Source organism: Salmo trutta, chromosome 23, assembly GCF_901001165.1.
Source record: "Salmo trutta chromosome 23, fSalTru1.1, whole genome shotgun sequence".
Classification (NCBI taxonomy): Eukaryota; Metazoa; Chordata; class Actinopteri; order Salmoniformes; family Salmonidae; genus Salmo; species Salmo trutta.
The window spans coordinates 1,925,762-1,950,372 of NC_042979.1; the positions used below are offsets into that span (position 1 = coordinate 1,925,762).

General features: G+C 41.5%; 1 protein-coding gene across 2 annotated transcripts in view; it reads left to right on the forward strand.

Annotated features, from left to right (window-relative positions):
* Nucleotides 1-24,611, forward strand: part of LOC115159081 (calmodulin-regulated spectrin-associated protein 1-B) — a 167,902-nt gene that overhangs the window by 74,304 nt on the left and 68,987 nt on the right. For both annotated transcript variants that reach the window (XM_029708458.1, XM_029708457.1), the window contains exons 4-5: nucleotides 6,986-7,147; nucleotides 9,629-9,709. In XM_029708458.1, the coding sequence (XP_029564318.1) occupies nucleotides 6,986-7,147; nucleotides 9,629-9,709 (243 nt within the window). The remainder of the gene's footprint in view (nucleotides 1-6,985; nucleotides 7,148-9,628; nucleotides 9,710-24,611) is intronic.

The window sequence follows — 24,611 nt, forward strand, 5'->3', positions numbered from 1 at the left end:
TTAAGATACGACTGACTGCATCTGTACACAGACCCCAAATCGAACCAAATGTAGCATGCATCGGTCTTCTGATTTATCCATTCAAACGTTACGCATTGCGGAGTCACAAAAATGTTTTGCTCTTCTTTTTTTTTACACCCAATGCGTCCTCTCCTTCAGTGTCGAACTAAGCATGTAACGTTAACAGTCATTGATCAACAAGTCATTTTGCATGCTGAACAACCCTAGGCAATATCAGTAGCCTAGTCAAACTGTGCCCAGCTTCGCACGATGACCAACGCAAGGTAGGCTGCCTGTTCCTGATCTTGCACATCTGCGTGGCACCCATAACATGTTTTGCATTAGATTAGGCTTTATTAGTTAAGTGACAAGCTAGGTAATTGTTATCTATGCACTGTTGAAAATGCTGTTTTAAGTTACCGGAGACGCAACTCTCATTCGGCTATAGGCTACCTGCTGAACGGAGTTTACAATAGGTTTTATTCAGATTGTTCAGGTTCACCATCAGCAATAGTTTTGGTAAACTCTTAGAAAAAATGGTGCTATCTAGAACTTGAAAGGGTTCTTTGGCTGTCCTCATAGGAGAACCCTTTAAAGAACCATTTTTAGTAGTTTTAATAGTTTTGCTTTAAACAATCTGTGTATATATGGTCATTTTTAGATATATAGTGTATAGTTCATCATTTGCGAGGTGCGCTGCATGGCCTAAGCGGGAGTAGAGAAGAAACTCACAAAAAAATGACAAACGATCAAAACCATTTGATTTTGAGATGGGGGTGAAATCCAAAGTTGTACTATATATTCATTGGCTATGCCATAGCTAATTTGAAATATTGATACCTTACTAGCTCAAACACTTAATTAGCAAAATTACAATTTAATTAGTGGGTGATGGTGATTTCAGAACCAAAGTGTGGGGGACAGAAAACAGGCTACGTTGCCCTCCCTAGTTTGATAGTGGTAGTGGGGTGTTAGATCCCTAGTCTCCTTTATGACTCAGATCAGGTGCCTAAATAGTACATAGACAATTTACACACACTCACACAGTACATACACCGTAGACATGCATAATTTACACACACGTCAAGCTCAGACAGATCCAGCTCAGAGGCCCAGCTCATGAACTCCATCAGCTACAGATTTGAATTTAGAAATGAATGAATGTGAAATGAATGAATGTGTTTATGCAACAAATACATTGATTCGTTCTCTACTCAAACAAACGTTTCAAACTAAAATGTATCGTATCGGAGCCCATGTATCTAGATAAAGTACGTATTGAATCGTCTTGAAAGGGAAATATACATATCCCTGTCTATTTTTTATTTTCCAAACACAATTCAACACAATCACAATTTTTAAAAATCATTGTAACACAAGATTAACACTTTTTCCCTTTTTTTACCCTAATGCAAACATTTTGACTATATTAGCCAAGACAGATACAAGGATGCACTTTCATGATAGTTTTAGGATGACCTATTGAAGCTTATAGAGACCTCAACTGATATAGAGACCCAATCTTAACATGATCTTCTTTGGTTTATGTAACAGTATAGCTTCCGTCCCTCTCCTCGCCCCTACCTGTGTTCAAACCAGGGACCCTCTGCACACATAGACAACAGCCACCCTCGAAGCATCGTTACCCATCGCTCCACAAAAGCCGTGGCCCTTGCAGAGCAAGGGGAACAACTACTTCAAGGTCTCAGTGAGTGACGTCACCGATTGAAACACTATTCGCGTGCACCCTGCTAACTAGCTAGCCATTTCACACCGGTTACATTTAGATACAAGCATCATGAAACCTCCATGTGGTTTCTTCTTTCAGACTCTATGAAATGATGACCTCTTCCTAAATATTTGGTCAAACGAATAATTGTCTATTGTTTCCTAGAAACAAGGGTGGCTCAATATGATCCAAGTTATCACTCAACCAACTAGTGATAGTGTTGGATCTGTGAAATCCACATGTATTGATCATATCTTCACAAATGCTGCAGAGCTTTGCTCCTAAACAATGTCAGTTCCAATTGTTGTGACCATAACATGGTGGCAATAACAAGGAAATCCAAAGTACCAAAGGCAGGGCCTTAAGTTTATTTATAAGAGATCATACAAAAAAAAATTCTCAGGACTCTAAAAAATGTATGTTGGCCTGATGTGTATGAGGAAGTGAATCCAGATGCAGCACTTGGAGTATTTGTACAATTATTCTTACCAGTTGTTGACTAACATGCGTCTGTAAAGAAACAGCTTGGATGTCAGTCCACCACCTCAAGCTCAACCTCGACAAGACTGAGCTGCTCTTCCTCCCATGGAAGGCCTGCCCACTCCAAGTCCACAGTGTCCCCCTCCCAGAGTGCGTGACCCTAGACAACACCCTGTCGTTTTCTGAAAAACAAAAGCAACGCAGGTTCATGCTCTTCAACATCCGTAGAGTACGAGCCTACCTCACACAGGAAGCGGCGCATGTGGTTATCCAGGCACCCATCTAGACTACTGCAACTCACTGTTGGCTGGGCTCCCAGCTTGTGCCATCAAACCCCTGCAAGTTATCCAGAACGCTGTTGCCCGCCTGGTGTTCAACCTTCCCAAGTTATCCCATGTCACCATGCTCCTCCACACACTCCACAGAATTCCAGTTAAAGCTTGCATCTGCTACAAGACCATGGTACTTGCCTACCGGAGCAGCAAGATGAACTGCCCCTCCCTACCTTCAGGATATGTTCAAACCCTACACCCAACCCGAGCACTCCGTTCTGCCACCTCTGGTCTCTTGGCTCCTGTTCATCCCAGTCAAAGCTCTTCTCTGTCCTGGCACCCCAATGATGGAACCAGTCTCCCCCTGAAGCTAGGACAGCAGAGTCCCTGCCCATGTTCCGAAAACATCTGACACCCTACCTCTTCAAAGAGTGTCTTCAATAATCCCACAGCACACCCCCCCCCCCCCTCACACCTCATCCTCACCCGCTTGTAAAGTGGACAAAATTGAACAGTGAACCATCATATTTGTGTATTGAAGATCTAATGAAAGAGAGGGATTGCTGTTTTGAATTTGGTCAAGTTAGTGTGGGAGAGGTGATTGTGATTGAAAAATTATAGTTATCCATCAATAATGATAAGCCACCAGGTATAGACAACCTACATAGGAAACTGTTGAGAATGGTAGCAGACTCTATTGCCACCTGTATTTGCCATATCTTTATCCAAAGCCTAAAGGAGTGTATCCACAGATGTGGAAGGAAGCTAAAGTAGTTCCACTGCCTAAAAATAGTAAGCACCCTTTGCTGGCTCTAACAGCCGCCCAATCAGTTTGCTGCCTACTCTCAGTAAACTGATGGAGAGGACTGTGTTTGACCAAATACAATGCTATTTTCCAGAGAACAAGTTACCTACTGACTTTCAGCATGCATGTACTGTAGGGAAGGGCACTCAACTTCTACTGCACTGACTCAGATGACTGTTTGGCTAAATGAATAATTAGATGATAGTTGGAGCTACATTGTTAGATTTCAGTGCAGCCTTTGATGTTATTGATCATCATTTGTTGTTGAAAAAAACCTACTTGTTATGGCTTTACATCACCTGCCATCACATGGTTGGAGATGGGGCTGGCCTAAAAATCCTATCTCAATTTTTTTTCAAACTTATGGGCGAGTTTTTTCTAAATGAGCATTGTTGCACTATTAAAGGTCAATACACTGCATTTCAAGCAGTCAGGAATAATTGAATGAATTCAGGACTTGTAAAATTATACCTAGGCTAAATATAAGCCTTCCACAACCATAAGACCATCAATTTAATTATTTTATCAATAATCACTGATTTGGCTTTCAAGTCTATGAAAATGCTATTTTGTTACAAATTTAACCAGAAACATGCATAATGCATATCCACTATTAATGACAAACTTCTGGTAGCAGGCAATATAGAAAACTAACACAGGTCTCATAAACAATCTCTCAAGCACAAGCCCACATGGTAGTGAGTGGCTACATCTTTATATTTCAAGTCTAGCCAACTTGGATCCATTTGCTTGCTAAACAAGGTAGAACAGTTAAACTGTTATAAATACATCCTTCAGTCTCCAACTGTTTGAACAACATAGCCTGTTCACTATGTTTAGATGTTGAAATCAAGTGGCCTAACTGGATAAGAAGATGCTTATTTCTCAGAATGAAAACGAGTTGCCAATTCCTTATATAAATGCGTCGATTTATACTCATTGCACATTTATAAAACACAGACTAGATAGCTAGAAGGTAGTTAAGGTAGTCCATCCCTGTTTGCTTCCGATTTATTCCATGTGACCTGTTACCAGAATACTAACAAATGCTAACAAGTACTAGCAAATTCCCATAGCAGGTGCTAGCTAAATGCAAACGAGTGCAAACAAACTAATTGCAAGGACGGACAACCCAGTTCATAAAGCTATACAAGTATCTCAAAGGCTACTCAGTTTTTTGCACGCACAAAACAAATATTACTAAACAGCAGGGATCTTAATCCAAGAGGTGATTTTCTCTGACTGCTCATAACAAGAGGCCACTTAGCTAGCAAGTTTGCAAACCAAATACACAGCTGGGTAAACCGCTTTATCTTTATCTATTAACCTAGTACAAATATTCAAACAATTTTTTTAAAACTCTAGTTCAGATGGTATGGCAATACATACCACGGATATTTCAAAACACCCCGATATACAGTGGGCTCCAAAATTACTGGCACCCCTGACTGGCTACGTACAAACAATACTTAAAAAAATGTAAACATCAATGTCCTCCAAATCAAGGTTTCATAATTATTGGCACTCCTCATTTAGTACTTAGTGCAACCACCTCATGGAGTCTCTTCCTGTAATGTTTGACAGGATGAAGGAACACATTTTGAGGGATTTTGGACCATTCCTCTATGCAGATCCTTTGAAGATCCTTCACATTCTTGGGTTTGCGCTTATCAACTGCCCTCTTCAACTCAGCCCACAGATTTTCTATTGGATTGAGGTCCGGCGACTGAGATGGCCATGGCAGAACATTGATTTTGTTGGATCTTGAGGTATGTTTTGGGTCATTGTCTTGTTGGAAAGTCCACCTATGGCCAAGTCCCAGCCTTTTGGCAGAGGCAACCTGATTGTCAGCCAAAATTGCCTGATACTTGGTGGAATTCATTATGCCATTAATCTTAACCAGTACCTTTGGACCTCTGGAATTAAAACAGCCCCAAAACATCACTGACCCACCACCATTTTTCACCGTGGGTATATGGTACCTCTCCTTGTATGCATCTCTGTTTTTACGCCAAACATGCCGATGCTGTATCTGACCAAAATGTTACATTTTGGTCAGATACAGAGCACCTTCTTCCAGTCATCATTTAAATGACGTTTGGCAAGCTCCAAGCGCTTGCGTCTGTGTCTTGGGGTCAGAAAGGGCTCTCTTCTGGCAACCCTTCCAAAGAGCCTGGTGTCTGATGGTGCTTTTTGAAACCTGGTGACCCCAAGACGCCAAATGAAACTAGTTCAGACAGGACAAACCGTTCAGTAAGGGAGAGGAATGGTTAACTGCCAGTTCTTTTGTTTTCTTCATGGTGTTGGATGACAAAGGGACATTGCATGCGTGTTACCTTGGTTTTATACCCTATTGAAACAGGAAGTGATGTAATGGCTCAATATAGTTCCTTAACACTTAGATAAACTTAAATAAGTGGAATTTAATTCCTGGTTTAATTTTGGTATATGTTATTTACGATAATCTTTAAGGGTGCCATTAATTGTGAAACCTTGTTTTGGAGGACATTGATTTTTTAATTAAATCAATAAATGATTTTGGTGGGTTCCATTAAAACATGAATGAAGTACAGTATTTCTCACATGTTAATATTTTGAGTTTCTCTCTATAGTATTGTTGGTGCATTGCCCGTCAGAGGTGCCAGTAATTTTGGAGCCCACTGTACAGTACCCAACCCTACACATGTATTTATGTATGAATAGTTTAAAATGTGTATATTGTGTCAGGAAATTCCACAAATTCACTTTTAAAAAGGCACACCTGTTAATTGAAATGCATTCCAGGTTTGATCAAGCGTTTGTTTTAAAACAATCTTTCTATGGCTAAGCTGGTTGAGAGAATGCCGAGAGTGTGCAAAGCTGTCATCAAGGCAAAGGGTGGCTACTTTGAAGAATCTCAAATATAAAATATATTTTTATTTGTTTAACACTTTTTCGGTTACTACATGATTCCATATGTGTCATTTCATAGTTTTGATGTCTTCACTATAATTCTACAATGTAGAAAATAGTAAAAATAAAGAAAAACCCTTGAAGGGGTAGGTGTGTCCAAACTTTTGACTGGTACAGTACTTTTGTATATTATATATACATATATTATATATATACAGTTGAAGTCAGAAGTTTTCATATTGTGTGTAGGCCAGGAGAGCACACACAAGACCAAATCGCGATGTTAAGACACTGATGCCCTTTGCAACAACGTACCTATGTGAGAGTGGATTCTCGGCCCTCACTAGCATGAAAACTAAATACAGGCACAGACCTTGTTGAAAATGATTTAAGACTCAGACTCTCCAATACAATCCAACATTGCAGAGTTATGTGCATCCTTTCAAGCACACCCTTCTCATTAACCTGTGATGAGTTACTCAGAATTTTCAATGAACAAATAAGGTTTTATATGTAAGATGGTTAAATAAAGAGCAAAATTATTGATTATTATTATTTGTCACTTCCTACGAGCCGGGATGTGACAAGAACTAATTCTTATGTTTAATAAATGTGTGGCAGACTTACAATGATGGCAAAAAACAACATTTGCTGACCCTGTTGCTAGAGGGGGTACGCAGCTGGAGGTTGAATGTTTGAAGGGGTACGGGACTATGAAAAGTTTGGGAACCACTGCCTTAAACGATCAATCGAGTAGGGTAGGAGCAAACATGCTAAACATATATTGTTTCTCCCCTGTGTGTACAGAGTTCCCACATACCACTAATTGATTCCCTGATGATGGCCTACACAGTGGAGATGATTAGCATAGAGCGGGTGGTAGACTGCGTCAAAGGCTTCTCCACCTTCAGCGCCTCCAAGGAGCTGCCCTTTGACCTGGAGGACGCCATGGTCTTCTGGATCAACAAGGTGAGCCGTGCGTGCATCAGGGTTTCCGTTAGGAAAATGTGTTACCGGACATTTGACTATCCTACCGATCCTCGACTTCGGCGATGTCATCTACAAAATAGCTTCCATTACTCTACTCAGCAAACTGGATGCAGTTTATCACAGTGCCATCCGTTTTGTTACCAAATCACCATATACCACCCACCACTGCGACCTGTATGCTCTAGTCGGCTGGCTCTAGTTGGCTGGCCCTCGCTACATATTCGTCGCCAGACCCACTGGCTCCAGGTCATCTATAAGTCTATGCTAGGGAAAGCGCCGCCTTATCTCAGTTCACTGGTCACGATAACAACACCCACCCGTAGCACACGTTCCAGCATGTATATCTCACTGATCATCCCCAAAGCCAACACCTCATTTGGCCGCCTTTCCTTCCAGTTCTATGCTGCCAGTGACTGGAATGAATTGCAAAAATCGCTGAAGTTGGAGACTTTTATTTCCCTCACCAACTTTAAACATCAGCTACCTGAGCAGCTAACCGATCGCTGCAGCTGTACATAGTCCATCTGTAAATTGCCCACCCAATCTACCTACCTTATCCCCTTACTGTTTTTATTTTATTTACTTTTCTGCTCTTTTGCACACCAGTATTTCTACTTGCACATCATCATATGCTCATTTATCACTCCAGTGTTAATCTGCTAAATTGTAATTATTTGCTCCTATGGCCTATTTATTGCCTACCTCCTCATGCCTTTTACACACACTATATATAGACTTTCTTTTTTTCTACTGTGTCATTGACTTGTTTATTGTGTTATTGGCTTGTTTATTCCATGTGTAACTCTGTGTTGTCTGTGTCACACTGCTTTGCTTTATCTTGGCCAGGTCGCAGTTGTAAATGAGAACTTGTTCTCAACTAGCCTACCTTGTTAAATAAAGGTGAAATAAATATAAAAAAAATACAAATTTGATCGGCAACATTTTAATTTATCGGACATTTAAGAAATTTACCGGACCCATATGCATTGGGTGCGTAACCTGATCAGGGCGTCCACCCACGGTGCTCAGAATGACAGAAATCACATTTAGAATATGGTCATTCATATTAACAGAACATGCAAGTCCAGGATGCAACGATGTGCGGTCCTTCTTACTGAATTCTGATAACTACTTTTTCACTTTTCCTCAGCCAACACAACAAGTAACGAATGGCAAAATCACTAGCCTATGTCATTCTACTATAGTAGAAAAGTTTAGGCTAGCTATTCTATTGGTCAGCTTGTCGAGAAATAAATAGCCTATTCCAAACAGACTCGGGGACAGTGTTGGGACGATAGATCCCAAATTCATATAACCAGTAGGCCTACAGTAGTTTACATATTCTTTTTAAAATGTTTTACTTTGAATAACAATGAGTCTGATGCAAAAGATCAGAACATTTAGCTTAAAATATTTATAAACTTATTTCTTCACATTATGAGCGTATTAATGTGCTAAAGGCAGTAGGCTGCGTGCGAATGTTTGTCCCAAAATGCAATTAGCAGGAAAACACTGTTGTCAAAAGGACACTGCACATGAGAGCGGTTTCATGTGACCGAGATTAAAATATCTGTTAGAAATGTAGAAAGAGAGGAGATCTAATGGCTACTTTGAAGCATGGTAAGACATGCCTCATGTAATAAAACGTTCAACGTTAAAGCTTTCAAACAATGAAGTATATGTTTTCTAAATGCATACTGCCTCCAGCTCATTGGAAAAGGGAAAGGGGGATACCTAGTCAATTGTACAACTGAATGCATTTAACCCAACCCCTCTGAATCAGAGAGGTGCGGGGTGCATAATCGACATCCACGTCTTCGGTGCACGGGGAACAGTGGGTTAACTGCCTTGCTCAGGGGCAGAACGACTGCAGTGGTATGTGACGCGCTGATGAAGCCTGCCTTCCGTTGCCGTTTGATGCCACTTTCAAAACAACTGGGAACTCGTAAATCTCTGATTTCAGTGCGTTGAAGTAAACTGGTCATCCAACTCGGAAGTCTAACTCTTTCTAACGCTCCGACCTGAAGATTACTGATGTCATGATTTGACCTCATATTTTTCAGTTCCCAGTTGTCTTGAAAGCACCACAAGATGCTGAAGCAGCAGATTTTGTGCTGCTTTTCACTCAAAGGCTCTGTATCTGTATGCTGTACGCGTGTGATAAATAAGATGCATAACCAATATACTGTACACGCGCCAATTTAATTCCACTAAATTAAGAAAATTAACCGCTTAAGCATGACCAGTCAAATGTATTTACATCGACTTGCATTTCCAACAATGAATAGGCTAAAAAGCATTATTATGCAACAGGAATTTCTTCTCCCAGACAGTTGGCTGGTGGCAATTAAAATTTTCAGGTTTTCTATTATTTTATCAGACAAAAGCCTGCTATTGTGTGTGTGAGTGTGAGAGAGTGGGACTATGTGTGTAGTGTACTGACCCTTGTCTGGCCCCCAGGTGAATATGAAGATGAAGGAGATCACAGAGAAAGAGACCTTAATCAAGCAGCATCTGCTAGAGTCCCCCAGCCACCAAAAGGTATTCTCGCGTTTTCCCCTCGCTGTCTCGCACGCTCACTCTCGCTGTCTTTTTCTCTCTCGCTGTCTCTCTCTCTCTTGCTGTCTCTCGCTTTCTCTCTATCGCTTTCAGTCTCGCTGTCTCTCTCGCTATCGCTTTCACTCTCGTTCTCACTCTCGCTAGCCATCTCTCGCATTCTTTCAATTAAATTTAAAGGGCACTATCTGCATTGCTTTCATTTTTTCTCACGATTTCTTTCATTTTCACTCACTCTCACTTTCTCTCTCTTCAATTTGTTATTACCATCCCTCAGTGTTCACCTTCCATTGCTAAGGCGAGGACAGGCTCCCTACCTACCTCTACCCTCTCCCTAAAACAATGTGTACCATTAATTGTTTGTAACAGGAAATGTTTGTCTCAGCAACCCTGGATACTGTTTCTGGGGCCTCTAGTTACAGCACCCCGCCAAATAAAAAAACCTGGGTGAAACACTGCATCTTAGGTTGAGTTCTAATTAACATGAGCATTTCCATGTCAGCCTGTATTTTTCTGGTCCCTGTATTGGCCTGTTATGATCAACTCTAAATGTTTGATTTGAACCTTCTCAGAGACCCTATTCTCCCAATATAGTGCACTACTTTAGACCTTAGCCATTAAAAGTAGTTCACTATACAGGCTAATAGTGTTATTTTGAGATGCGACCCATAGTCTAACCATGAAGTGTGGACCTGATCTCTTCCTGTCACTGCATCTGACCTTAGAACTGTCTGCTGCTCTTCCTGTTTGTCTCCCTAAACTCTTCACCCTCTGTCTCTTGAATACTTAGTCTCCCTCCAAATGTTACTGGAAGCTTGTACCTGTAAGTGGAAATGACTACAGCTTCTGCTATTGTGTGTGTCTCAGTGTTTCATTAGCTGCCAATTGCAGCTTTTTGGCCCAAAAAATTATATAAGAAGCCGATAAATCAAACTTTTGTTGGCCAAAATGACCAGGAGAAAAAAAATCCCATTGCAAATGCTAAATAATGCTTTGTATTAATTGTTGGAAATACCAGTCGATGTAAATGCATTTGACCATCATGCTTATCAGTCTATAGGTTCATTTGCATAATTGAGTGGAATGAAATTAGCCTGTGTGTATTTTTGTTAGTCAACATGTACCTTATTTACCAACAAAACTATCACACACAGCATACAGAGCCTATTCCTCAACTGGTTGTTGCTGGAGTAAAACATGTGCTTTTGCAAGACCATTCATTGCGCAACAATTCTAAATACAATCCTGTGTTAAAAAGTTTTTCGGTGCACGACTAAAAATAGCTACTATTTTTATTTCTCAACTAGTCATTTAAGTGCGACTCCCATTCACCATTCAAGTGTCAGCGCTTCACACACTACTTCACAATGTGAGCTGGAGGCAGTATGCATTTTGAAAACATACTTAATTGTTTAAAATCTGAATGTTTTATTTCATATTATGAGGCATGTCTTACCTTGCTTCAAAGTAGCCTATAGGCAAAATCTGACCATGGAAACGCGGAGGCAATTTTTAAAAATAACACTTCATAGGCGGCGCGTGAGTTTCAAGTTTGGAGAAGCTTACAATTTATCCTACCATTTCTACATGCCAGTTATGATTTTCATATGCGCATTTTTGTGGAACAGTTTCATTTAAATCATAACGTTTTCATTTCTCAAAATCATTGTCACATGGTTAATCATAAAAATGGGAATTAAAATGCTACAAATCTAAAAGTTAAAATTAAACTAATGTGAGAGCACCAGCCTCAGCCATATGGACACATTGATACACTGTGATTAATTGCCGGCTAAAGAAATGAGTGGATGGAACTCATAACCTATAGGCCAATGCAGCAGTAGGCCTATAGTTGCTCTTTCAAGATTGGTGATTATCGAAGAGATTGTTGGAAAGATTTTTAAAATAGCTTTTTATTTTTTTATTTTATTTCACCTTTATTTAACCAGGTAGGCTAGAACAAGTTCTCATTTACAACTGCGACCTGGCCAAGATAAAGCAAAGCAGTGTGACACAAACAACAACACGGAGTTACACATGGAATAAACAAACATACAGTCAATAACACAATAGAGAAAGTCTATATACAGTGTGTGCAAATGAGGTAAGATAAGGGAGGTGAGGCAATAAATAGGCCATCGTGGCGAAATTGTTACAGTATGGCAAATTAAACAAATCAAATCAAATCAAATTTATTTATATAGCCCTTCGTACATCAGCTGAAATCTCAAAGTGCTGTACAGAAACCCAGCCTAAAACCCCAAACAGCAAGCAATGCATGTGAAAGAAGCACGGTGGCTGGGAAAAACTCCCTAGGAAAAACTCCTGAGAAAGGCCAAAAACCTAGGAAGAAACCTAGAGAGGAACCAGGCTATGAGGGGTGGCCAGTCCTCTTCTGGCTGTGCCGGGTGGATATTATAACAGAACATGGTCAAGATGTTAAAATGTTCGTAAATGACCAGCATGGTCAAATAATAATAATCATAGTAATTGTCGAGGGTGCAACAAGCACGTCCGGTGAACAGGTCAGGGTTCCGTAGCCGCAGGCAGAACAGTTGAAACTGGAGCAGCAGCATGGCCAGGTGGACTGGGGACAGCAAGGAGTCATCATGCCAGGTAGTCCTGAGGCATGGTCCTAGGGCTCAGGTCCTCCGAGAGAAAGAAAGAAAGAGAGAAAGAGAGAATTAGAGAGAGCATATTTACATTCACACAGGACACCGGATAAGACAAGAGAATACTCCAGATGTAACAGACTGACCCTAGCCCCCCGACACATAAACTACTGCAGCATAAATACTGGAGGCTGAGACAGGAGGGATCAGAAGACACTGTGGCCCCATCCGATGATACCCCCACTGTGGCCCCATCCGATGATAAACACTGGGGTGATAGATGTGCAGAAGATGAGTGTGCAAGTAGTGGTACTGGGGTGCAAAGGAGAAAAATAACAATTTGGTGATGAGGTAGTTGGATGGGCTATTTACAGATTGGCTATGTACAGGTGCAGTGATCTGTGAGCTGCTCTGATAGCTGGTGCTTAAAGCTAGTGAGGGAGATATGAGTCTCCAGCTTCAGTGATTTTTGCAGTTTGTTCCAGTCATTGGCAGCAGAGAACTGGAAGGAAAGGCAGCCGAAGGAGGAATTGGCTTTGGGGGGCTTACTGTGAGGAACTATAGTTTTAATAAATCATTCGCAATGGATGTTAAAAAAACACTTTCCTACATTTCCGTGCAGCAGGCCAGGTACCTCTATGCGTGCTCAGGCACGCGCGCTCCGTCAACATTTTCAAGACAGAGAAGTCAGACACATGCCCATTGCTCACATGGAGTATTCCAAACAAAAGACAATGAAAAAATGGACAAATCTCGTAAATTATGGTTATGAAATAAACCAAAACTTGTTTCTCACAAGTGTAGCAGGTTGTGAACTCGGTGTTTCCATTGAGAATGGTAAATTACTAATTAATACATGCATTAACAGAAATAAATGTACATGGATTAACGGTACATTTACTACTGGTGACATATGTAATTGGGAATTGATAAAAACATTTTTATCGAACGCAAACAATTCACATAATGAAACAATGAATGTGCAAGAATTCGCACGAGACAGCGGAGCCATTCTGGAGAGGGACTTGCCTATATCTTTGCCACACAGCCCTCCCCTTCTTCTTGTCTCAGCATTTGAAATTATACTCAAGACACATTATCTTCACACATACACTGAACACAAATATAAATGCAACATGCAACATTTACAAGAGTTACAGTTCATATAAGGAAATCAATGGATCGATGCAGTCGTACGGGTTTCATACTGAAACATGAGGTGATGGTGGCGGATGAATGGCACCACAATGGGCTTCAGGATCTCATCATGATATCTCTGTGCATTCAAATTGCCATCGATAAAATGCAATTCTGTTCATCGTCCGTAGCGTATGCCTGCCCATACCATAACCAGACATGGGGCATTCTGTTCACAACGATGACATCAGCAAACCGTTCATCCACACAACGCCTGCCATCTGCCCAGTACAGTTGAAACCGGGATTCATCCATGAAGAGCACACTTCTCCAGCATGCCAGTGGCCATCGAAGGTGATCATTTGCACACTGAAGTCGGTTACAACGTCGAACTGCAGTCAGGTTGAGACCCTGGTAAGGACGACGAGCACGCAGATGAGCTTCCCTGAGACGGTTTCTGACAGTTTGTGCAGAAATTCTTTGCTTGTGCAAACCCACAGTTTCATCAGCTGTCTGGGTGGCTGGTCTCAGATGATCCCGCAGGTGAAGAAACAGAATGTGGAGGTCCTGGGCTGGCGTGATTACACGTGGTCTGCAATTGTGAGGCCGGATGGATGTACTAGCAAATTCTCTAAAACAACATTGGAGGCTTATGGTAGGGAAATTAACATTAAATTCTCTGGCAACAGCTCTGGTGGACATTCCTGCAAACAGGATGCCAATTTGCACGCTCCCTCAATAATTGAGACATCTGTGGCATAGTGTTGTGTGACAAAACTGCTCATTTTAGAGTGGCCTTTTATTGTGCCCAGCACAAGGTGCACCTGTGTAATGATCGTGCTGTTTAATAAACTTCTTGATATGCCACACCTGTCAGGTGGATGGATTATCTTGGCAAAGGAGAAATGCTCACTCACAGGGATGTAAACACATTTGTGCACAAAATTGAAAATAAATACGGTATTTGTGCGTAAAGAAAATTTCTGGGATCTTTTATTTCAGCTCATGAAACATGGGACCAAACATTTTACGTGTTGTTTATATTTTTGTTTTAGATGCTTTTCTCTGACTCAATAATCAAGGTTTATACAAATCTCTGCTGTTGAAAACTAAATATTAGTTTAAAAGAAATGTGATATGTCTAGATGCTTTTTATAGTGGATATCAAATTTATACATTCCCTGCCTGGGCTGATGAGACAGTGGATTGCACAGGCAGATAGAACAGAGTAAATAGGCATTTTAACATCATAGATTTAGCTGGTGGTAACTTGTGGAATAGACACTGTCTGGAATGTGCTTTTAGCCAATCATCATTCAGGATTAGACCCACCAGTTATATCAAAATTGATAGACAACACTAACTAGAGCTGGAACGATAAACCAAAAATGATCAACACCTACATTGCCCTCTTACCGAAGCAATTTTGCTTACGTTGGCGGTTAGGCTACACAACGTTCCTGCTTAAACCATGATTTGGTCGTAATGTGCATTAACCTGCTTCATGCAATGAAAATATCTGGCCTGTCCCTGTTTTGATGTTGGCCCTAACTCCCGCTCCCCCCTTTACACACGGAGTGAAGGGAGACATGCATTCTGAAAAGCGTAAGCATACTGACAGTTGAGCAACATTTAGAAATATAATTGCAGGAAAGTGTTTAAGACAACTACTGTTACTGTTGTTAAGAAAGAGGAGAGTCTCAGTTTTATGAGAGTATAACAATTATTTCTCAAATGTCAATATAGAGGAAATAACACCACTTTACAACATTTACATTTACATTTAAGTCATTTAGCAGACGCTCTTATCCAGAGCGACTTACAAATTGGTGCATTCACCTTATGATATCCAGTGGAACAACCACTTTACAATAGTGCATCTAAATCTTTTAAGGGGGGGGGGGTTAGAAGGATTACAAACAGAGTATGTACAGTTGAAGTCGGAAGCTTACATACACTTAGGTTGGAGTCATTAAAAAAAAATTCAACCACTCCACAAATTTCTTGATAACGAACTATAGTTTTGGCAAGTCGGTTAGGACATCTACAACAATTGTTTACAGACAGATTATTTCACTGTATCACAATTCCAGTGGGTCAGAAGTTTACATACACTAAGTTGACTGTGCCTTTAAACAGCTTGTAAAATTCCAGAAAATGATGTATTGGCTTTAGAAGCTTGTAATAGGCTAATTGACATCATTTGAGTCTATTGGAGGTGTACCTGTGGATGTATTTCAAGACCTACCTTCAAACTCAGTGCCTCTTTGCTTGACATCATGGGAAAATCAAAAGAAATCAGCCAAGACCTCAGAAAATAAATTGTTGACCTCCACAAGTCTGGTTCATCCTTGGGAGCAATTTCCAAATGCCTGAAGGTACCACGTTCATCTGTACAAACAATAGTACACAAGTATAAAAACCCTGGGACCACGCAGCCGTCATCCCGCTCAGAAAGGAGACGCGTTCTGTCTCCTTGAGATGAACGTACTTTGGTGCGAAAAGTGCAAATCAATCCCAGAACAACAGCAATGGACCTTGTGAAGATGCTGGAGGAAACAGGTACAAAAGTATCTATATCCACAGTAAAACGAGTCCTATATCAACATAACCTGAAAGGCCGCTCAGCAAGGAAGAAGCCAGTGCTCCAAAGTCGCCATAAAAAAGCCAGACCACTGTTTGCAACTGAACATGGGGACAAAGATCGTACTTTTTGGAGAAATGTCCTCTGGTCTGATGAAACAAAAATACAACTGTTTTTCCATAATGACCATTCTTATGTAATGAGGAAAAAGGGCTTGCAAGCCGAAGAACACCATCCCAACCGCGACGCACGGGGGTGGCAGCATCATGTGGTGGGGGTGCTTTGCTGCAGGAGGGACTGGTGCACTTCACAAAATAGATGGCATCATGAGGCAGGAAAATTATGTGGATATATTGAAGCAACAATCTCAAGACATCAGTCAGGAAGTTAAAGCTTGGTGGCAAATGGGTCTTCCAAATGGACAATGACCCCAAGCATACTTCCAAAGTTGTGGCAAAATGGCTTAAGGACAACGAAGTCAGGGTATTGAAGTGGCCACCACAAAGCCCTGACCTCAATCCTATAGAGAATTTGTGGGCAGAACTGAAAAAGTGTGTGCGAGCAAGGAGGCCTACCAACCTGACTCAGTTACACCAGCTCTGTCAGGAGGAATGGGCCAAAATTCACCCAACTGATTGTGGGAAGCTTGTGGAAGGCTCCCCGAAATGTTTGACCCAAGTTAAACAATTTATAGGCAATGTTACCAAATACTATTGAGTGTTTGTAAACTTCTGACCCACTGGGAATGTGATGAAAGAAATAAAAGCTGAAATAAATCACTACTATTATTCTGATATTTCACATTCTTAAAATAAAGTGGTGATCCTAACTGACCTAAAACAGCCAATTTTTACTTGGATTAAATGCCAGGAATGGTGAAAAACTGAGTTTACTTGGCTAAGGTGTATGTGAACTTCCGACTTCAACTGTAATTGAGACGATGCGCCAGCGGTAGCCTGGGCAGTCGCTAGTGGGCGCTATGGATCTCCACTATCGTATGGGCTTGATGTGCACAGCCGGTAATACACTTGTGTATGCCCATTTTCCCTGTTTTCTCTACCTTCTGGCCATTCAATCTGGTTGAGGAGGAGATCGAAAGCCTTTACAGCCTGAGTGGAGAATGTTTTATGTACAAACCAGTCGCCAGGTGACACGAGTGTATTACCGGCTGTGCACATCAAGCCCAGATGATAGCGGAGAGCCATAGCGCCCACTAGCGGCTGCCCACTCTACGCCAGCGGAATGAAGCGGAGCTCCCCATTTGCGGTAAATACATAGTGGTCTAAATATGGAAAGTTTTTGTAGGAGATTACATTTACTGTTAGATCAATTGCATGGCTATCTAGCAACAATATCATATTTAGAGTTAGCTATCTAGTTAATGTGTTTTGAGTTCCACTTCCTCAGTTGGCAAATTATGTAGCATATAAGCATAGCCTAGGCCAATATGCACAAAAAACATGCAGGCAAATTAATTTCTATATAGCCAAAAATATATCCGATTTTTCTGGATCCTATTTTGACATGTTATGCATCAAAAGTGCTCCCGAGTGGCGCAGCGGTCTAAGACACTGCATCTCAGTGCAAGAGGCGTCACTATAGTACCTGGTTCGAATCCAGGCTGTATCACATCCGGCCGTGAGTCCCATCGGGCGGTACACAATTGGCTCGTCTGGGTTTGGCTGGAGTAGGCCGTCATTGTAAATAAGAATTTGTTCTTAACTGACTTGCCTGCCTAGTTAAATAAAGGTTCAATAAAAATGAAGGTATTAGATGAAATACCTATCTTCGAACATGTCTTACCTGGCACTGGAAAAAGTCAGTCTAGAGCGCTTCCACTTAGCTATCTTGCTTCAAAGCTTTGCCATTTGATACCTGATTTTATTAGACTTTTTGTCTAATAATGTTCTAATGTTATAGCATAGTACCCCCAGGTGAGCTACTGGGTGTGGAGGCTTTTGTTCCAGCCCTACCAGATTCTACAAATCAACTGCTCAACAGGACATTATTAAGCTGACGCAGGTGTGTTTGAGCAGGGCTGGATCAAAAGCCTGCACAGCCAGGGGCCTAGCTCCCTGCATGGAGAGTTGACCACATGTTTTATACAGTAACCGTGCTGTATATTTGACTTTAAGGCATTTCTTCCAGTGGTGTTGTTATGGTATTGAGTATCATTATACTAGCTAATGATTAACCCATTGGGGTAGCCTAAACAAATGCAGATAGGCAACCCCATCCTTCAGCCATCTTTAACTTTGCCACAATGCTACTACTTCCGTTAGGCTACAGGAGCATGCTCATTGCTAAAATGGCACACCTGTCTCATAATACACTACATGACTGAATGCTCATCGATCATCTAATTCCAAAATCAGAGGCATTAATATGGAGTTGGTCCCCCCTTTGCTGCTATAACACCCTCTACCCTTCTGAGAAGGCTTTCCACTAGATGTTGGAGCATTGTGGTGGGGACTTCCTTCCATTCAGCAGCAAGAGCATTAGTGAGGTCGGGCACTGATGTTGGGCGATTAGGCCTGGCTCGTAGTCGGCATTCCAATTCATCCCAAATGTGTTCGATGGGGATGAGGTCAGGGCTCTGTGCAGGCCAGTCAAGTTCTTACACACCCATCTCAACAATCCATTTCTATATGGACCTCGCTTTGTGCACAGGGGCATTGTCATGCTGAAACAGGAAAGGGCCTTCCCCAAACTGTTGCCACAAAGTTGGAAGAACCGAATCACCTACAATGTCATTGTATACTGTAGCATTAATATTTCCCTTCACTGGAAGGGGTGTCCACACACTTTTGTAAATATAGTGTATGAGCCATGTAGGCTATAGCCTTTGGTGAAAGAGCCAGCCCTAAAAATACTACCTTTTGCCAACTTGACTTTGTCTCAGGCCTAACAACACCCGTGCCAATATATCCTCCAAACACCAGCTTCAAGGGCATTATCACTTAAATGGAGAATATTTGTGACAAAAATAAGTGGTTAAATATGTGTATTTAATACGTATTTGTGTGCGACTGGGGACCGTATGAGTCCATAATCATCTCTCTCTGTCTATGTCTCTGTGTTTCTGTCCAGCCTGATCTCATGCATGCACTGGCTTATTGGAACCAGTGGCGTTGTCTCGCGTGGTAACGTGCACCCCATTAACCCGGCCCTTTCACCGCCTCTAACTTGCTACACTGCTATCCCCTGTATACAACCTCCATTCACCACTGCCACTTGTGTCTCGGGCTGGGCAATATATCAAATTAATTTAATATGTTTTAGTGCGATGTTCCAAATGCCGTTAATGCAAGTATCAATGTTTTTATATTTTGTAGTTTATATGAGCGTTTGTCTTTATGGACTCGTCTCATTCGCTCCTTCTGTGCTGTGTGCACCTTCCCACTCACACACAGGCACCAAGCCCCTACCACTTACAACTACAAAGATGAAGTGGGCTTGTGCTTGAGAGATTGTTTATGAGACCTGTGTTAGTTTTCTATGATGCCAGAAGTTAGTAATTATTAGTGCATATTGTGCATGGTTCTGGTAAAAAAAATTACATAAAGGGCATTTTCATAGAGAGACTTGAAAGCAGATCAGTGATTATTGAAAAAAGCTGGTTAAACTATTATTTTGATTAAATACTGTAACATTTTTAGTGGTTCTTATGATTGTGGAACACCTATTTTTCAATGACATTTTTTATTCAACATTTATTTTGACAGAGAAGACATATTGAGACCTAGGTCTCTTTTCCAAATGTGCCCTGTATAATACAATCTAAAATACACATTAAACACAATAGATACTGTTTATATATCAGACCCCTTCACTATTCTAAAATGCATTAAATACTTTTTTCCCCTCATCAATCTAAACACAATACCCCATAATGACAAACCAAAAACAGGTTTTTAGAATTTTTTGCAACATGGGGAGTTTATCCAACACATGTCTGCAGATCCTCTTAAGCTCTCAGGTTGGATGGGGAGCGTCACTGCACAGCTATTTTCAGGTCTCTCCAGAGATGTTTGATCGGGTTCAAGTCCGGGCTCTGGCTGGGCCACTCAAGGACATTCAGAGACTTGTTCCGAAGCCACTCCTGCGTTGTCTTGGCTGTGTGCTTAGGGTCGTTGTCTTTTTGGAAGGTGAACCTTCGCCCCAGTTTGAGGTCCTGAGTTCTCTGGATCTCTCTGTACTTTGCTCTGTTAATCTTTCCCTCGATCCTGACTAGTCTCCCAGTCCCTGCCGCTGAAAAACATCCCCACATCATGATGTTGCCACCACCATGCTTCTCTGTAGGGATGGTATTGGCCAGGTGATGAGTGGTGCCTAGTTTCCTCCAGACATGACGCTTGGCATTTAGGCCAAATTGTTTTATCTTGGTTTCATCAGACCAGAGAATCTTGTTTCTCATGGTCTGAGAGTCCTTTAGTTGCATTTTAGCAAACTTCAAGCGGGCTGTCGTGCCTTTTACTGCCTTTTACTGAGGAGTGGCTTCCATCTGGCCATTCTACCGTTAAGGCCAGATGGGTGGAGTGCTGCAGAGTTGGTTGTCCTTCTGGAAGGTTCTTCTATCTCCACAGAGGAACTCTGGATGTCTGTCAGAGTGACTATCTGGTTCTTGGTCACCTCCCTGACCAAGGCCCTTCTCCCCCGATTGCTCAGAGTTGATTATTAGGGATCTCTAGGGCTGGGCCGTAGGCTTAGTCACCTGCTGGGTTAGGTTTAGATCATTAGATCATTACACATTTTTTTAGATTGTCACCCAGGATAATAACTTCGGATTTTAGTAAAGGGAAATGGATATCAATAAAGTTATTTTCAATTGAATGGCCACTCCACCACCTCTACTCTGTCTTATCAGCTCTGAACAGATGATAACCCTCCATATTAATATCAGAGCCCAAAATGTCCCGAGAGATCCAAGATTCATATAATACCAGAATATCCGGATATGTCTGCATAACCCAGATCTTGATGTAATCTAGTTTAGGAAGTAAGCTCCTAATGTTCAGATGCATCAACCTAAGTCCTTTACGAATTTTAAAGTCACAATTTTAAATTCCAACTCAAACAAGCTAGGTTCAATAGGCGGTCGCAGACCCTGTCTGATGGTTGATATTGATATAGTTGTAATGACTATAAGATTGCATAGAACTGCACCATTTGGTCTTTCCCTAATAGTAATAGAGGAAGGAAAATATTGGAATTGCTTTTCCAAGGTTAACACCATATGGCCTGAGGCTGCAGACAATGTCAATACGAGGAACTCTCAGAGTAACCAATGATGGAATGTTAGAAACGGACTTACATGAGCTTTGATCGCTATCATGCAACAGCCCAAGGCCTCTACGTGGTTTGAAAACCAAGGGGGTGTTCAAGTTTATGGAATTCACATTTGAAATTAAAGCACTGGGTGAGCAGACCACAGTGGACTCATGTTTTGAGTTAACAATAGCAGATCTAAGAGTGGAGTTCAAATGAATGGGTTAAAGATTACAACTGACAACACCCCTAGTAGTATAGACAAGAGTACGATGATAATGCTTAGAAAGGATGGGAGGTACTATCTGAACAGGACTTGGTCTGTCTCCGAGTGAATGTCTTAATGCAGTCTTGAAATATGAAGAGAGGGCTCCTGGGATGGGAGGTCGGGTTGGATGGGAAGGGCAGGTGTGAGGGGAGAGGTGACTTCACTAGGGAGATCAGCCCTTGGTCAGTCAGAGATATATTGTGGTGAGGCAGTGGCACAACGACCAGGCTGAGGAGTAGAAAAGGAAAAGGTCTTAGAGGGGGACCTATCCAGGATACGCTGCAATGTCTCAATTTGCTTCTGGACGTCCAGCTCAGACATATATTCCTCAATAAGCTGACAGATTCCACATTGGAAATTTGGCCGGGCAATATTATCCAGAGAACTGTGCGAAATAGGTGCAGCTCCTACATGGGATGGAACATTCACCATAGTCTCTGAACGTGGTTGCTGCCAATCTGGAAAAAGTCAGTTTCCCCTTGTGGCAGAAAGTGGTAGACTCATTTTGGAACAATTCTGTTAAAATCCATGTAAATAAAATAAGTTGTTGAGTAATCAGCTAAAATTCTATCAATCCACACAGTGAGATAGTTAGATTGAATCACACAGTTTGTAGGATCACCACTGTTATAGGCAGCAAGCCAAAACCCAACCACAAGCTAGTGTTGGGTTCTAGCTTGAAATATACTTATTCATGTTACTGTACTAGAACTTATTGATTACTTTACATATCTAATGAATGTATATGTTGGGGTCAATGGAAAGTGCATAAGAACTAGGTGTATGGAAAGATACTGAGTGAGGAATGGGGAGTGCAGTAAGTTTACATTTGGTCAAAACATGGTATTGTTAAATCTCGTGGCTCCTAAAGAGGGAGGCAAAGGTCTACAGTCTGGTTTCAGTCACTGATAAGGTAGGACAGTCGTGGATAAGGGAAGAGCGAGGAATTCGGCCCGAGTTTAGGTCAGATGAAGTGAAAAGGAACAGTCCTATCCCACACACATATACTTCCATGCCCATGAAGGTTCTAGCATGAGGCAGGGCCATGACTACACCAGTGAGAGGAACCAATTAAGTTCATGACTAGCAACAGAGGTATTGGCTGTCTAGATGTGCAAGGAGTTGACTCCGCCTAGTAGGAGGGTATAAATATATGTGCTTGTGTAAACATGTCTTTGTCTTTGCAGCTGTTTGACCCAGTGGGTGAATAAACTTGGTTTGAGCTTTTTCTAGTTTTTACTCCGTTTGTTCAGAACCTAACACTAGAAACCAGCCAGCACTAGGACCCACAATAAACACACCCAAGGTGCCAAACTGGCCAACGTAACAACAGCAAGGAAAGAGTGGTGACTTACTCAGTACGATTAAATGCTGGGGCCGATCAAAACAGCAACGCAATGGAGGCCGTGTTAGCAGTATGATAGCCAGGAGAGAAGCACCTTGGAGGGGATGTAGTTTCCAGTACAGGCCGGTGGAATGCTGGGAGGGTGGCAAGCGCTACACCTAAAAGCTTTTCAGCTATTTAGTTTAGGAGTAATTTTACAAGCCCTGAATTTATTAGATTATTCCTGACTGTTTGAAATGCAGTGTATTGACCTTTTAATTTAGCAATGCAGCTTATGTAGAGAAAACAAAACAAAATAATTGAGATTTACAGTTGAAGTCGTAAGTTTACATACATCTTAAACAAATACATTTAAACTAAATTTTTCACAATTCCTGACATTTAATCCTAGTAAAAATTCCCTGTCTTAGGTCAGTTAGGATCACCACTTTATTTTAAGAATGTGAAATGTCAGAATAATAGTAGAGAGAATTCATTATTTCAGCTTTTATTTCTTTCATCACATTCCCAGTGAGTCAGAAGTTTACATACACTCAATTAGTATTTGGTAGCAATGCCTTTAAATTGTTTAACTTGGGTCAAACATTTCGGGTAGCCTTCCACAAGCTTCCCACAATAAGTTGGGTGAATTTTGGCCCATTCCTCCTGACAGAGCTAGTGTAATTGAGTCAGGTTTGTAGGCCTCCTTGCTCGCACACACTTTTTCAGTCCTGCCCACACATTTTCTATTGGATTGAGGTCAGGGCTTTGTGATGGCCACTCCAATAGCTTGACTTTGTTGTCCTTAAGCCATTTTGCCACAACTTTGGAAGTATGCTTGGGGTCATTGTCCATTTGGGAGATCCATTTGCGACCAAGCTTTAACTTCCAGACTGATGTCTTGAGATTGTTCCTTCAATATATCCACATAATTTTCCTGCCTCATGATGCCATCTATTTTGTGAAGTGCACCAGTCCCTCCTGCAGCAAAGCACCCCCACAACATGATGCTGCCCCCCCACGTGCTTCGCGGTTGGGATGGTGTTCTTCGGCTTGCAAGCCTCCCCATTTTTCCTCCGAACTTAACGATGAGCATTATGGCCAAACAGTTCTATTTTTGTTTCATCAGACCAGAAGACATTTTTCCAAAAAGTTCGATCTTTGTCCCCATGTTCAGTTGCAAAACTTAGTCTGGCTTTTTTATGGCGGTTTTGGAGCACTGGCTTCTTCCTTGCTGAGCGGCCTTTCAGGTTGTGTCAATATAGAACTCGTTTTACTGCGGATATAGATACTTTTGTACCTGTTTCCTCCAGCATCTTCACAAGGTCCTTTGCTGTTGTTGATTTGCACTTTTCTCACCAAAGTACGTTCATCTATAGGAGACAGAACGCGTCTCCTTCCTGAGCGGTATGACGGCTGCGTGGTCCCACGGTGTTTATACTTGCGTACTATTGTTTGTACAGATGAACGTGGTACCTTCAGGCATTTGGAAATTGCTCCCAAGGATGAACCAGACTTGTGGAGGTCTACAATAATTTTTCTGAGGTCTTGGCTGATTTATTTTGATTTTCCCATGATGTCAAGCAGAGGCACTGAGTTTGAAGGTAGGCCTTGAAATACATCCACAGGTACACAGCCTGTCAGAAGCTTCTAAAGCAATGACATCATTTTCTGGAATTTTCCAAGCTGTTTAT